General features: G+C 41.5%; 1 protein-coding gene across 2 annotated transcripts in view; it reads left to right on the top strand.

Moving 5' to 3' along the window:
- The window catches only part of cpne5a (copine Va), a 79157-nt gene that overhangs the window by 31140 nt on the left and 31041 nt on the right, over nucleotides 1-16976 (top strand). For both annotated transcript variants that reach the window (XM_087781115.1, XM_087781114.1), the window contains one exon: nucleotides 16168-16231. In XM_087781115.1, the coding sequence (XP_087637241.1) occupies nucleotides 16168-16231 (64 nt within the window). The remainder of the gene's footprint in view (nucleotides 1-16167; nucleotides 16232-16976) is intronic.

Raw genomic sequence — 16976 nt, 5'->3', positions numbered from 1 at the left:
AACACATTATTGATACAGAACCGATCAAACATAGAGTTTTGATCTAAATAATACGCTACTTAAAACTTACTGGCATGTTTGTTTGCTTCTCTCATGGTCGTCCGCTGAGAAACTTTTATGACTACGGTGACTATTACTGTACTGTACTGTAATCTAACAAAGTTTTTATCCAATATGGTCCATAAGGTTATCAAGAAAAAGGTATTTCCCAATGTTTCTATTCTTGATTTGTCGCCTTACTTTACCAGAGTTTAGGCCAAAGTTTATTCAACTTAAATTTCCTTTGGGCCAGATTTTCAGTAGGATATGAGCTGGTCAACCCCTCTACTTTTATTTCCTGCTGCATTTAATGCAAACAGCTGTAAAATGGATACTTTCTTTTACAAATAATTGAGCACTAATGGATCTCCTCACATTATACTGCTTGTTGCTCGTGCAGACATCGAAAGGCACATCGAAAATAATCCAGTATTTTCTTAGTATAGATATTTTTCTGTCCATTGCCCGTTAAATCTTCTGTTTTCGTGTCATTATTTATGAGGGAAGGGTCCAGTGCAAACGTCCCTTAAACATTTATAGTTGACTGCAGTCTAATGACATTGGGAATCTGGCTGATCTTATACCCAAACAGTTTGTGTTCAATACCCGCTTTTTTTTTAACCTGTGGCGGCTTTTTGCTACAACCTGAGCGTTTTTTGAATAACGCGTGTTTCCGTTCATGGGTGTCGGAACATCCGAAGCATCGCTTTGCAGATATTTTGGCAGAAACCTCAAACAATCGCCCAAGCTGTGATAAATACGTCCGCCTGCTGCAGCCATCATTAGAGAGGCCGTCTAGCGAAGCCAGTGGAGAGACACGATGCTGTGAATCCATCAGCTCCTGCAGACCAGGGAGATAAAAAGCTCAGTACAAGTGTTTGAGGAACAGTGTGGAGATGGTACAGTGAGGCCCACGGAGCTCTGCAGCCTTCAGTCCAGATTGAAAGCAAGGGTTGGATCAAGAGAAGCTGCTGCAGAGTCTCACCTCGCGTCATAAACGAGCAGACGCTCCGAGGGCCCGGTCCTGCTTGACAGGCAAAAAGACCTGATTCTGCAGCTTTGAGCGAGAAGCCTCTTTCACAGCCGCCGCCAAAAGTTCCGGCGAAACTGAATTAAGCAGAATGAGGAAGGCAGATTATTTCAAACTGCTGCCTCAGACGGCTCGTCCTTGTTGTTGTTGTTGTTGTTGCTTCTACACAGATTCAAAGAGTCTTGTTAAATAGAGACACACATTTTATTATCCTTAAAAAAAAAAAGCCAACTCCAGAAAAGGGTGCACAACAGCAATTAGTTGTATTGACTTTTTTCCAGACATAAATGTTTCACGGTTTGCTGTTCCTTTAATGGATGAAAGTGCATTTAAAAAAAAAAAAGTGCTTTTAAATGGTGGTGCCAGGATGTTGATGTGCGAGACACTTTCATCTAACTCTCCTCCCTGCTGCATCATGTTTCTGGTGTCGTTTTTATCTTTGCAATTTATTTAAAGTTAACCCCCGACAGGAGAAAAAATTAATTTGAAGGCATTTTGACAGATTTCCGACATATTAAAACGAGCAACCGGGAGGAGCTTCATGTCCAAAATCTCTAAAGCAAAGTTGCTGTGGAAGAACAGACTCCTCGCTGAAGGACGACCAAACCTGAGACCTTCACTGTTTTGTTGAAAAATGATTAGTTTTAGAGCAAACCTCATGACTCACTGGCCTTCTGTCAGCGTTCATTATTGTTCACATTCTTAAAAAACACCTTTTTTAGTTTGAAATCATCATAAAATCATCTCATAATGCAGTCATTAATTCACTGCGATCGATCCTTGGGTTTTTCGACCTTAATACAAAAACATGTATTAAAATATCATCCAAGGATTCCTTTGGTTATTCAACCCTGAACAGGGGGAGTAGCTTGACCGCCCCCCCCCCCCCCCCGGTGATAATGGAGTTTTCCCTCCTGTGACGGTTGACGGCTGTGATGGTCGTTCAATGTGTGATCCATTTCTCTGTCATGCATCCTTGATGTGACGGTTTCCTCCGTCAGGCTCCTGCTGCTCCTTAAACAAGCCCGCGAACTGCATCCAATGACCTGCTTCAGAAACACATCTCTTTATTCTTCACACTTCATCTTTAATTTATTCTCCCCCCCACATCCATCCCCGGCCTCTGTGTCTGTCCTGACCTGGTTTCTCTGTGTGTTCTTAATCTATTTCACCACTCGGCTTCGCTTTACTTTTCTCTCACGTGGCAAGTACTTGTCAACCTTAAAAAACCCGACGATATCCGTCTTAAAATACTTCGACTCGTGCCATAAATCTGTCTTCATATTTCTGATGCACTACCACTAATAACAGCCCTGAAGTGAGCGACTTCTCGCCAGAAAAGCTTTTCTGTATAAATCTAATGGCCGTTGTTCGGAAGCATTTTGTATTTCAAGTTTGACAGGCGACATTCTGTGGAAGTAAGATTGTGTTTTCTGGCATCACCGTCGTCATTCCCGGTTCTGCCCGCTTGTTAAGAGCTTTTTGATCGACGAAATGTGTCTCTTTCTTTAGAGTTAATTCTTAATGTCTCACTTCTGCAGTAATAACCTCACCTTCGGCTGATATATGACCTCTTGAAAAAAAAACTAGAAATGCTGCTGGATGGAGGTGGAATAATAAAAAGGTTCTCAAGCAATAAGTAGGGTAGAAATTCCATTGAGAAATTCGATTGAAGTTGAATCTGGTCCACATCAGGGCGGTCGCAGTACAGAGGTATTGATTTGATTGTCTGTAGATTCCAGCTGCTTCGTCTCCTCCTGTAGCTCCACAGTGGTAGCGGAAGATTCCGCCCAATTACTGAGCATCGCTGGTGGTTGCAAACATGTCTAGTGGCTAGTAAGGACAGCGAGACACGCTTAACAAACGGGTGGGTGGTTTTTTTTATGGGTTTTCTAAAAGAAAATGAGCGGCGGCTACATTTGACCGTACGCCTGTTCATCTTGTTGTCTTTGGGCTAGTTGTTGCCCTGAATTTCACTTTTTGTATTTAGTCATAAAGACACATTCCCTCAGTACCTCCTTGGATCGAACCAGAAATGGGATTTTTCTATTATTTGATTAATAATAACAAAAAAAAATGAAATTATCATTAAAGGCCAACTAATGTCTAAATCCAACTCTCCTGACTCTCATGTTTCAAATGTTGAAGTCTTTCTCTCCAAGATACAGTTAGTTCCTCATTATGACCATGTTTCGAACTTATTACTTTATAAAGTTCTCCCCCGTCTGAAATCTCAGCGAACGAGGGGTTAAGAGAGCGGAGTGTATATTATGGCGTAATAATGGCTTCACTTCTTCTCAAGGCAGCTGTAATCTTTGTTTATACAATGAGTCCCTTGGAGGCGGATACTGCCTTGAATGATGACGCACGGTGACAAACCTTGATGTTTGACCAATCACAGCAGAGTGGGCGTGGCTATGGTCAACAAGATTTCATCTCAATAAAGCACATTTTCAATGTCAATATTTTAATGAAAAGAGTTTTGTACAAACAGACACTGATGATACAATAGAGTCCAACATCTATTTAAGACACACTTAAATCAACACTTAAGTTGACCTTTAAGTCCAGGGTGAATTCATGTAAATTGTGACCAGTTTGATTGTAGAAGAAACATTAAGTTTGTGTTGCTGATATCTCTATTGTGATTTCTATCCATTGCTCTGTCCTTTTTTCCCTCAACATCACCACAGTTTTTATACGTAAACACTCCAAGTCAACACATCCTGAAGAGCACGAACAAGCACGTCTTTGATCCGAGCTACAAAGATCGCTCCTTCCTCCGCTATCAATAACCTTGATATATGCTTCTCATCAAAAGCAGATTACGGGGCGACTCCTTTGTTACCTCCCCTCAGCATTTATTCCTGTCATAAGACAGGATGAAGGAACAGTCGTTCCTCCGTGGAAAAACGTTCCCGAACGGCGACGTCACTTGTTCCATGTGGAGGCTTTAATAACCGCCCGCTCGCAGGGCGGCGTCGTAATGAGCCCGTATAGGTGGCGAGATAAAATGGTTCATTATACAAATGGAGGTAACCTTTGGTGTTGGCACGCTCGGTTTTCACCACACACTTGAACATACGAACGCAGCAAACCATTAGCATGTTCACCCATTAGCCTGCTGTGTGTCTGCCGTCTGCCTCGCACTCGATGTGGGAAATGAAGCGTCGGCTCCACTGCTGTGGAAGTGCAGCTGCTGCCGCTGCGAGGGAATGGAAAAAAGAAGGATTTGTGGAAATGCACGGAAATGGCAATTTTGGTCTTTGAAAAATAATTGTTTGATAATGTGATGCGGTCGAATAGAGGATCTTATTATTTTTAGTTTTGTCGTGTAGCTGATTTTTCTGAACACATTTATTATGGCAAAATTATACTTGTTTTTTCTCATCAGCAATTTTGTTTTTCTTTTGGCTTGATGGCCCCTAATGGTCTTAAATATCGACCCTTAGGCTCTTATCTTACCTTATGCTGACAAACATGTTTTAATAGTGCAGTGGAGATTTCTTTACAGTTTGGTATCTTATTTCACTTTAGGCGTTGATGGTTTTTTTTTACCTTCTGATGTTCCAGTTCAAACTAGCTTCACTGCTGTTTGAGCTGTCGCATCTTATCAGTACCCACTCTGCCCAGCTGGGGGCAGTATTCAAAGCCCACTATTCCTACATAAAAAAACATTATCAAGCAGCATCTGGATGTGAATCAAATAAAAACAACAACAAACCCTACATCCAACTGATGCTGCCAGTCCTGTTGTTTAACGTGTCCGGAGTTGCCCCTGGCAAAATATCACACCCCATTTTAAACTATTGCGGGTGTAAAATTCACCTCTCTGTGTAGACCAAAGACGGTTTCATTTGTATTCACATCTTGTTTTGTTTTTTTCTAGCATGACCTTCCTGACTTGCAGTTTAAAAAGCCCTCTGATATTTTCGTGAATATGATAAGTGGTTATCTCAGTATCATCTAAAAAAAAAAAAAAAAAATCTGTAGTTGGCTTGAAGTGGGCGGGGCTTAGCAAAAGGTCAATTAAACTCTATTGGTAAGAAATATTGCCTCTGAAAATTAATATTTTATCGTAACCTTATTCACAACCGCTGGACATTTAAATAGAGACAAGTGACATTCAAGTGGTATAAAGGTCAGACACATCTTTACAACCATTAGTTGCTCAACGATTTCCTTGGAAACACCAAAAAAATCCAGGCTTTACAATTTGGCGACTAAGCAAAGTTGTTAGACGAAGGAAATGGATGCAGGTTTGTGTTGGGAGCTGCGTGACTGTGTGCCGCTGCAGTGGGCGGTGAAATGCTTTAGATGGCTTACAGTAATCACGTCCTCTGCCTCGGGACATCACATGCAATTAGACGCTTCTCCTGCCTCACTAAATGCCAATTTAGGCTGCGAGGCTGAGCACTAACAAGAGTCCCTCAGTAATAATAAATATTCCTGCTTAGGTCTGGAGAACCGGAAGAACTCTGACCAAATAGAGCTTCTCTTTACCCCCTAACTTCTCCTGCCGTTATTAAACGCACCGCGACTCCTAATGGCCCCGGGGTTTGAAAGCCCTGCTGATAATGTGATGATAGATTTTCGGCTTTTCTGTGCTAATGGGTTCGCTAGAGCAGCAGAGGGTTTTTTTTTTCTTCTTTTTTACTCCTCGGTAAAGCTCCGCCGATTTGTTTTTCAATCAATGCCGCCGATGTTTGGATGGTTTCGCTCTCCGCCAGGGGTGAGATGGCGGAACCTGCTCCCGCCGTGAAGTCATTTCTTCAGCGCCCTCTTTAACTGTCACTTCTGGGATGCAAATAAAAGTGATAATAATAAATGCAAGTATAAAAAAAAATGATTGCTCTTGTTCTGAGTGGTGCAGCGTACACGGAATATCAAGCACCAGGGAGTCGACTGTAAAAGTCTTGGTCATATCATCTTATTAGAGTACTGCAGTAGCACCTGCCCAAAGTTTTGAAACAAAACATATTTCACGCAGTAAGTCTCTTTAATTTGATATTTAACTCATTAACCACTTATTTGCAGTTAAAAAAAAAAAAAGTAATCGCTGATTTGGGAGGAATATCTTGTTATAGATCTTAATTCTAAAAGAAATTGCATTAAAAAATACAGCTGATTCATGGCATTATTACACTTAATCTTTTTAATTAGATTTTAGAACATATTTTTTTTGTCTTAAAGTGATAGCTCATGCAAAATTCATTTACTACTCATTTTCTACTCACCCTCGCGTCGACTAAGGTTTAGGAATATTTTCCGAGTTATCGCTCAACTCACTTCTCTTCGTCCGAAAAGACGCACTAGCGTACTAAATGTTAGTATTTTAGTGCGTTAGTGCGTCTCAATTCTTAGTATGCGAAATTTAGTGTGCCATGCACACTAAATTGGCGTACTTAAACGCCCAGAAAACTGAGTATGGTTCGATGTACACTAACCACCCTAAACAGCCGCCATCTTAGTGACGTTTTAAACGGAAGTTACGTCATATATAAATGCATATATATATATACTTACAGGTGCATTTTCAGCAGCAGTAGAAGGATGACGTCTTCGCTGCTGATACCAGCTTAAATATCTCGCGAATATTTAGATTCTCATATTTTTTCTTTATTTCTTTTTCCAAAGTTACAATATGTGCTGCCAGCAGGTGGCGATAGCGTTCCAACAGCTGATTGAAACATCGCTAAATAGAAGTAGAAGAAGAAGCTGTCATGTGATTTCCTGTTAGTGTGTAGCAGCAGTGTTTGATTTGAGACATACTATCTGTGGAGAATTTGCGTACTAGTTAGTACTACACTAAACTGATGCATACTAACTTATAGTATACTAAGAGTAGTATGCGATTTGAGACACAGCACAAGTGTTTCCTGTCTGTGTAGCATGTTAGTCTGTTAGCTTCGACTACAAACAAGCTTAAAATAAAGACTTGTTTGTTGTCGTTTTATAATCGGTTTTGCTCGTTGGGGCTTCAATACGAGAGGGACATGACAGATGAACAGTGGAGGTATTTTGATGTTTCTGAAGTTTGTCTTTTTTCGACTAAGAAAAGTGAACGCCTGTCGCGACCGTCATATGGACATAAATCTCTGCCTGTAACTCTACCTACTATGAAAACTCCTAAAATGACAATTTATTCTTATGCTTTTTTAATTTGATGACAGTCCCTTACAACAGTATAAAATGAGGGCCCTGAGGAAATCCAACTAAAAAAAAACCTGCTCAAATGTATCTTTGAATCATAAAACAAACATTTATGGTGCATTTACGGAGACAAGAATACCTGGGCCACATAAAAGGATGCGTTGGGCCAGTTTAACTTGAATGGAAAGAGAATCTTTTTATATTAAACCAATGTTTTCACGACTGCTGTAATTTAAAACTTGCACTGAACAGCATTTACACACTGACCTATTTAATAAAGTCATTTGAGGATTTAAAACTTAAAAAATGAATGTTGATCGCCGCGAGGAACTGCAGTGAAGTTCTGCATATAAAGTGGTTGGAAAAATAGACATTTAAAGACGTGTGAAGTGGAAGTTTTTCTTCTCCTACTGCGGGATTTTCCTACGGACAGTTTAGAATCTGTAGTTAAACAGAGAGGAGAAGGTCAAGGCCGCTGTAGGAATTCGATTAGCGACCTCAGGTGAAAGGTCTCGGGAATAACAAGCTCTCAAAACACCATAATTTCTCCAAACAAAAACAGTCGGTGGAAGGTAAAGAGAGTCTCCTGCAGGGAAAATGAGAAAAGAGTTCAGCGAGTCCTTCAGAGGAGAATCTTGTCAAAGGGAGGAAACAAGCGAGAGGAAATGAAAGGTCTCGGCTCCTTCCCTGACTGACACCTTCACCGTCGTCCTGGAGTCCCATGTTTATTGGCTCCGCCTGCAGGAGGTTGATGGTGTCAATCACAACAATTCCAAGCTCATTTACAGCGATTGAATCCAACGCTTCCGACGCGACTCTTCCCGACGTCGAGTTATTAGCAGGTGGAATAAAAAAAAGTCCAACAGGATTAGTTTGACGACGTCGACGTGGGAATAAATACTGTTGCGCAACTTCTCAGCCGCCGGTGAGAGAAAACAAACACTTCTTCTCTAAATCCATATCTGGCATTTCCGCAGCACATTCTGTGACCTATTTAGGTGCTTTTTCGCTCACTTGAACAAAGCCTGAAAGATGTAAATGCAGCTGCCTCCAGCCTCCCACTTTAAATATGAAACTCAGAGCCGCGGTTGGAAGTAGGACCTTCAATCTCACAGGGCTCCCATTTTTCCTCTGTCTTTTTTAATTAGTCTGAGCAAAGTTCCGTCCTCTTCTTTTCAGGTGATTATGGAGGCGCAGCGGCGCGTGAAGATCGCTGGGGGATTACTGTTATAATCCCACGTAGACTTTTGGCAGTCACGGCTAATTCCCGCCCGCCGCTGATGTAGAACCTTTTGCCGCGGCACGAATCCAGATGATCAGTGTTCCTCTTCGCTTCTCAGAGTAAACCGGACCGGATTTGCTCATTCGGTTTATACAGCTGAGCCTTCGCTATCTGCTCGCTCCAGGGCTCCCCCTAGAGGACGGGCTGTCATTGTTACTTACCCACACACCTGTGTTTGCACGATTTGTCCGTTTTGGTCAAAATACAATATTACATACTCTTAAATGTAGTGATTCGGAGAAGTTAGAACAAGAAATTACAAGATTAATTTAAGGAGGATTCAATTTATCATTTGCTTTTATTTGCCAAAATCTTTCAGTAAAATCACAAAAAAAGAGCTGAGCCAGAGGGCTCTGAAAGTTGATGCTTGTTTTAAAGTATATACAGATCAACTGTCTAATTTTTATCTCCTTTATTTATTTCTTTCATCCATCTCTTTTTGGGGGAAATATTTTTGAAATTATACTATATTTATAAATCAAATGCATTTAAAATGAATTATTGCGCAATAAAAAAAAAAATTAGTTTGTCATGGCGTAATGAGTTTTGCATTAGATATTTGTTGCTGTTGTTGCTAAACATATTAAATATACTTTTTTTTTTATTATTTCCAATCATTCAAGATCCTTTAATTGTCCCTTTACAATATTCACAGTATAAACTGTGGCCCCTGATGTCGATTGTTGTCCAGCAAATGATTCAATTCATCTGGAATATGAATTTCACAGAAAACTATGAAGTTCTCAGACGAGTTCTCAGGTAGAAAAAGATACATTTGGTCTGTTTTAGATAAGAGTCATTCATCCTCCACTTCCTGCTTTGATTTCCTGTGATACAAAACCAAAATAAGCTTAAGAATCTGCAGCCGTTTGCTCAAATAAAATGTTGGAGATTGTGTTTTAGGTCTTCTCTCCTCCGCCCCAAACATTTTTAATCCTGCCCGACCAGGTGTGAAATTGCAAGCTAACAGTCTCTCAGTACGATGACACCACAGTCACTTTCCATTTGCTCCCAAATCTGCCGACTCCGCCCTCCGGCAGCTGCCTCGTTGACCGACCCAAAGTGATAAATTGAATCCCCCTTTATTTTTTTTTTGATATCCTCAGCCTCATTTTCTTGGAGTAGATCCGTCGCTCTAATCTTGTATGCGTGACACGCCGCGGCGTTGTTAAATATCAAGACCATTCCTCATCCTAATGACCGGGTGTGAGCAGCATCAACAATTGCTTTCTTCTCCCCCATTTGGGTTCTAATGTCGGCAACCTGCGCCCACACTGATGGGCCGCGGAGGCGCCGGGGCTTTCGTGAATCACTGTTTGACGACAGGAAAAAGTGCCCTGAGATGGGAAATTATACTTGCTGGCTGAACCTCTCGACACAATCTGTCATCCCGGCGGAGACCGGAGCAGAGGAACCTGGTAATTGAAGAGAAATATGCTGCTTGATCCTCTTCCACCGAGCTGATCAAACGCCGAGCAGGCCGAGCGTCTGTGGAGACGTCCACCTCTTTCGCTTCGGTTCGGTCTCGTTTGTTTACTCGTCCACGTCGCCGCTCGTCCTCTGGATTCTCGGTTGACGGGGAGACGTCGGCAGGCGTCACTCAAACTGATAATTACTGGAGAGAGCTTCGTTTCAAGAGCTCTTCACAATGTGTCTCTTAGTTAAAGCTTTTTGGATCTCGTTTTAATGTCATTGTCAATATAAATCTTCACTATTTAATCATTTTTATTAAGACAGCAGACAATTTATCAATGTCTGGAAAGACATTTAGAATCAAGTTAAATTTCCTTGTTAAAATTTATCTTTCAAAACACTCAACAAAAACAAAAGTATCGTTTCTTAAATAATAAGTTTAAATATCCCACAGTTTCACGTAAAAACCCAGCGGGCTATCTTTGTTTTTCACCATGGCATCTTGTTTTTGGCGAGTTCTTGCTCGTCTAGTGTTGTTGTCTTGTTTCCCGATTCATCAGACGCCCCTCGAGGCTCCGTTAGTTCAGGCTAGTAATGAGTCTTTGGCTTTAACTGAATCAAATTCATTTTCTATTTTTTGCCCTTTCTTTGACTGTTGTTTAAGGGCGTCTACGCTGTTGCATTTTCTGTTGGAACATTCTGTTCGGCGTTGAATTTCGCATAAGATCCTGCTATTGTTGGATTGTGTTGTGGTGACATTGTGTTAAACCTGCATAAAGTGGTCATTTTATTTTGAAGGCGTCTACAAATAGCGACAAAAGGTAAAACACTATCAGTCTTTTCTCTTGTTTCTGTAATAATTTAACTGTCCCCCACTTTCATGTTCCACCTGTTTCAAAGACAATATTTCTTAAGTGAAATCTCAGGTTATATAATACAAACACAAGCAGGAGCCAAGGTCTTAAGCAGCAAGTTCCTACACAATTTGAGACGGCGCATACATTAAAACAGTTAAAATACAGTGAAAATTGTTCACTTACTTATCTAGTCTAATACATTTTTTAATTAATTGTAATTTTTGGGGTTTTGGTACCTGTTAGGGCCGTTGATGACGGTGAACACCACCTGAAACACACAAAAATACTAACTTAATGTCAAATATATTTTCATTAAAGAACTACAATGAAGCACATTTATCTATGAATGTAAGAACTGTTGCTATTATAGATCATGTTTTCATCGGTATCTAGTGGTAACCCATACATACAACTGGTTGCACGATCTAAAGAATAATATAAATAAGGATTTATTCATGAGGAGTCTCTCATAAATAATCTATATAAGGAAAATAAGAAATGGCACCAGTTTACAAAACGGAATATATCGGTCGAGTGTAATTAATCAAACCCGTTTCCAGTCCGAGGTGAATCCACGCCACACACTGCATCTTCATTTCCTGAACACAAACGCAACATAAGCAGGAGCCGGACCTGCAGTCGCTCCGATCACCTCGGACTAAATGAATTTATTAAATCCCATTAATCAGACGCCGGCGAGAACATCCCTCCGTCATCAGTCACGCCCGGACGCCTCGTTGTGAGAGTCTCACTTGAACCTTTATTGAGACCTGGCTCTGCACTTCCTGCTTCATTGTGATGGATTCACTCGGAGGCGGAACCTGTTCTAGATCTTAATAAGATGAACTCAATTACAGCAGAGCCACGAGAGTAACGTGCCAGGATGCAATATTCAAACGCCTTGATGATGGAGAGAATGCACCACTTCTCGCTCGTTGTGGAGGTGATTGATATTTTCCGCAGGCATCTGTACCCCGACAATCATGGTCGTCCCCGGTGTTCATTATGCAAACGTGTCCAGGGCGGGATCAGCGAGGCTCGTGCGTCGTAAAGCATGTTTGACTCTGATTTGAACTGTTTTCCACGAGCGTCGGGATCAATACTTACAAACCACGGCGTCGATTGAAAAGATTCCTGCTCGGCTCGCTTGTGGATCGGAACCCGAGAAACGTTGGATAAGGATGGATGGACACGCCTTCGATTTGAGACCAACTTTGTTCCGTACTTTACGTGACAACAAAACTGAGGGTTTTAGAACAATTTGACTCAAGAAAACATGCGATTGTCACACAGTAAACTGCTGACAAATTGTGTTTCTATAGCTATAAAGTCAGATTGGATCTCACGGGTGCTAACAGGGTCCTACAGAGATCTTTCATAACTACTCCCTTATAACAAGTAGAAAAGCGTCAATATGCTCATTTTATTCGTCTCATTCGAAGGAAGGTTTTACACTAACTTGGGGCGACATAGCTCAGATGGTAGAGTGGTTGCCTGCAGTCCAAAAGGTTGCAGGTTCAATCCCAGCTCCAGACAAGCTTGTGTCCCTGAGCAAGACACTTTACCCTGATTGCTCCTGATGGCAGATTCGGCGCCATGTGGTGCAGCCTACTCCCATCAGTATGTGTGAATGGCTGTCAAAGCGCTTTGTGACCCTGGTCTAGAAAGGCGCTATATAAATAGAGATTATTATTATTATTATTATTACTACTACTAAAGTATTGCTCTGTTGGTCAAATATCAACCAACTTACAACCTTTAAAAAGATGGAATTCAACAACATTTTTGGCCTTTAGCCCTTAGTCTGTGTCTCGTTTTTTTTTTTATCTGTCGGGATCGAATAATGAACCCTTTAACCCTTGTTTTAATTCCGGGTCCAGGTGACCCATAGGCCTGAAAACGAATGTTATTGTTTTGTCCCATGTGTTATCTCGGGGTCAAGGTGGACGACCTCCCTGGCCTCCAGAAATACATACATATATTCATCCAGAGACAACATAAGGGTTACCACAAACACATTTGTTTGTTTTCATATTGACCCTGAGATAACACAAGGGATACCACAAACACATTTGTTTTCGGGCCTTCGGGTCATCTTGACCCTCAGATAACACAAGATTCAAGTCCATGCAAGCATGTTAATGTGACAATTCAGTATTTGAGAAAAGATTCCATGGCCTTGGCATTTTGTATTTGGAATCATTTCCACAGTTTTGTATCTTGTAAAAAGCAAGTACTTCAGCTAGTAAATTATAAAAGTAAATAATGGCAGTAAAACCAGTTGATTGGCTTTAAACACAACCAGTTTGATGATGACAGATCTGGTCAAACATCGTAAACTTTCCTGGTTTTCTTGGAAAGTTTGAGTTCAAGTCTTGTTTTTTGGTGAGTTCTTGATCTTCTAGAGTTGCTGTCTCGTTTGCAGATTCATCAGACATCCTTTGAAAGTTGTGCGTCGTTAATCGTTTGCTACTATCAGAAGTTTTCGAGCGAGAGAATCACAAACTGCGAGGGCTCATCAAAACCGCCGCGATCGCCGATGATTGCAGGTTTGATGGCGACGTTAACGACCGGATCGTTACACGATCGTGGCGCGACGACATTGCGGCAACATTAACTGGAGGGCAGCAGCCGGAGAAGTCGTTATGGAGTGACGGCAGGTGAAGACCAGGCCCGGGTGAAGTGGTCTTTCAACGCAGATTTAGCCGCATGCTAATGGGGAATAATCCTCTTTCAAGGAGTCACGAACAACGACACAAACATGTCGTGTTTAATTTGTGTCTCTTTTCCTGTGGTTCAGAGCAGGTAGAAGAATCACTGTTGCCCCGAGTTTCATCATCGAGTCCTTTCCTTTCCCACGGTGGAAATAAACCCTCTTGATGTAAGACCGCGGCTCTCACTAGCAATCAGGTTGTCGTCGACGATGAGAAGAATCGTTATTGGGATCAGAACCAGGCGAGAGTTGCTCTCTAGGTGACGAGGAGCTGATCACACATTAGGAACTAAATCTTGTACAAATGGATGGTGGGCGGGGGGTGTCGTGATGTTCTGCTCCAACTCTGCTAATCCCTCTCGTGGCCCTGCGTTTTGCTTTCATCTGGAAAAAGTTGCCGCTCGCCTCTTACTTCCTGTTGAACTTTCAGAATAAAGGCGTGGTTTCTAAGATGCGACAATCAAATCAACATGGTGCAAATCTGTAGAATGTTTAAACTCTATAGAAGGCGTTAAAATAAATCAAATAAAATGCTATTCAATTTACTTTCAACTTCAAAATAATTTAAAAAAGATTAAATTGAAAGATAATGGACAATTTAGAAGCTAAATTTGTATAGATATGTATTAGAAAAAAAATCTCAATATATATATAATATGATGAAATGAATAAACTGAGAAATCTTAAAAGTTTATACCGTTACAATAAATACAAAGTATATATGCTAAACTTTAAAATTATAAAGTTAATAATGGTGAAAGAAAAAATCTCAGTTTGAGTTGATCATGTTTCCTCTTATATAAGCTTAAATAAATATGAAGAAACTTTTTTATTCTCATATTTGAACAGACTAAATGTTGACTCTATAAACTGGAGTTTTGCTTTCTCTACCAACCATTTTTCACCGAGATTAAAATTCAACATTTTGCTCTTATTACTCATTTCAATGGGTGGAAACAAAATCTTATTAAGCTGAAGACGTTCGCCGCAGAAATCCCAGGGTCGCTAAATAATTCAGCGCTCATTTAATAGAGCAGTTCCTCCTCCTGCGCTCGCGCCGGCAGTTTACGGCAAAACCAATTTAGCTGATTGAAAGAAATATTGGTCCCTGTCGCTCCCCCTCGACTCCATCACTTGAACTGGCTTTACTGGGCTTTACTGGCTTGTTTAAATGTCGTCACGGAGCGATGGTTCAGTCACCTTGAGATCTGGTCCCTCACTGTGACACCATTGTGGATTCCTTTACTGCTTCTCTTACGGCCTTCTTTATAGTCTCCCAGGAAACGAATGGGGACGAGGAGTCGTTACGTTATAACCAAGTGAACCATCACATTCGTCACTGTATTCCAGCGGCTCCTGTAGAAGAAAACTTCTCCGCGCTTGAGTCCCGATGACGGACGAGGCGGGTAAATGGAAAGCATATCTTGGAGGGAGGCAGTAAACACTTCCTGCTGGGGTAGATAAGAACGAGGAGCCCTCTCTGTCTCCGGGCAGCAGGTCCGGCCGAGGAAAGATTTGTGCGTTTGATTATCTTTGTAAATAATGTAAGCCGCCTCCAGCGCCGACACCCCCGACTTTCCAGGAACCAGTCGACTCCCCGGCTTGACCTTTGATGATTCCCCGCTTTGTGAGGCCACCGCAGGAACCTTTTGTAATTTCCGTCTTTATCGGACTGTGGAGTGTCGTCGCTGCGATCCGATCTGCCGTGTAGCTTCACACCCGGCCAACCGTTCCTTCACCTTCGGAGTCTGTTTTTCCACTCGAAGGAACACAGCGGTCCATGGTTTAGGAGCGGATCAGGGGCAGTTTGGAGTTATTTTGGAGGTACGAAGTCGGACTCTGCTGGAGAATCCTAATGAGTGCCGCAGATGAATCGGAACCGCAGTGTTTCACCACATTATTCTCTCTCGTGGGTTGACAAAAAAAAGAGTAACGTTCTATCCAAACTGTCAGTCGAGTCTCCCGCTGCTGTCGCCTTAAAATAAACTTCAATTATATGTAAAACAGACTGAAGGAGAAAAAGGACGGGGGAAAACCTAATGAGAGATGTGGTGGACTTTTTTTTTTGTACATTCAAACAAGACAAATCCAGTTCTGCCGGTGCTTATATCATAACTTTTCTCTAAAGTCTTTGGTGGATTGTAGTTTTAAATTTGTTAGAGGTTGTTTTGCATCCAAATGACTATTTCCATGAGATTTTAGCAAAAGGACTGGGCTGTAGACGCTACATTTTGCAGGTTTTCCAGATTACCATCTGGATCCATGTATCTATAAAAGGTTTGACAAGCTTCCACAACTCCTTTTCGCGTGTGTTGTGCGAGTGAATAACCACCTGCTGTTCGATCGTGGCACTGCCACTGACTGACCGAAGGTATCGACTTGAATGGGCCAAGTAAGCATTTGAGCTGCTTGGCGGGGGTCTGCGCTCTCAAGTGGCTTTTATAGCTTCAAACTTGTACTTGCAGACAGTGAATAAAACACTTGCATCATTGACTTTTAAGATAACTGGAGTGGGTTGCCAACAACAGTGCTAATGGCTACTGCATAAACTATGCATTTTTGTCATGTATTCAGTTGTATTTCTTTGGCAAAAGTGCCAAACTGCAACCAAATGTGTCACCAGTTTATTATCGATGCATTACTGTTCTCGACGTGAATTTATTCTCCTTCTTTCCAACAGAGGGATACCAGGGAAGAAATGTGGAACCATCCTCTTGTCGGCCGAGGAGCTGGGGAACTGCAGAGTAAGTTTTCTAACCGTCCAATTACCTCATTGTTCAACAGTACAGTGATGCTATACACCAATAAAAATACAAATACTTTTCTACCTGTTGAAGCAAGATGAGATATTCAAGTATTGGTTGCTGCAAATATCAGCCAAAACATTATCATCACCTCCTTTATACACAACTTTCTTTGTCACTGTTTGAAGCCAAGGTTTGCTATTTGGAGAAGAAAGTTGTCAAAGGTAAAGTGCATGCTGGGAACAGGTGCTCTGTCGTTGCTTGGCCTCGTCCTTTCTTTTCTTCCCCACAGCTTGTTGCGTAAAGTGTCGCTGAAGTTCAGCCCGTCCTGACCCTGAACATCTAATTTCCGAACATGTTTTTTTTCGACACTTTCCTGTAAGATAACGGTAACTTACTGAAGTTCCAAGTGAGCTTTGACGGCTTTAATTCGTCCAATTAATGTGAATCTCACTTTTTAAAGTCTATTTCTGGTGATTTCTTTGTAAAGAAGTATCTTAGACACGCTGAGTAATCGCGCTCATGAATGATCTCCGCCACTTCTTGCATCGGATAACGAGTGTTTACAAAGACGCCTCCACGTTATGAATGCGTGTATTAAAAGCGACGTGAACTTGTCACTTTGCAGTCGCTCGCCGTCAGTCGGGGGTTGTTTACACGGAGGCTGTGAACGGCTGTGAATTGGCCGTTGTTTATTCCGATAATAACCTTCGTCCTCTAATATTCATCGACGCCACATGGCTGC

Source organism: Callionymus lyra, chromosome 19 (assembly GCF_982586985.1).
Source record: "Callionymus lyra chromosome 19, fCalLyr1.hap1.1, whole genome shotgun sequence".
In the NCBI taxonomy this organism is placed as follows: domain Eukaryota; kingdom Metazoa; phylum Chordata; class Actinopteri; order Syngnathiformes; family Callionymidae; genus Callionymus; species Callionymus lyra.
The sequence above is the reverse complement of the archived record's forward strand: the minus strand, read 5'-3'. Positions and strand labels throughout refer to the sequence as shown.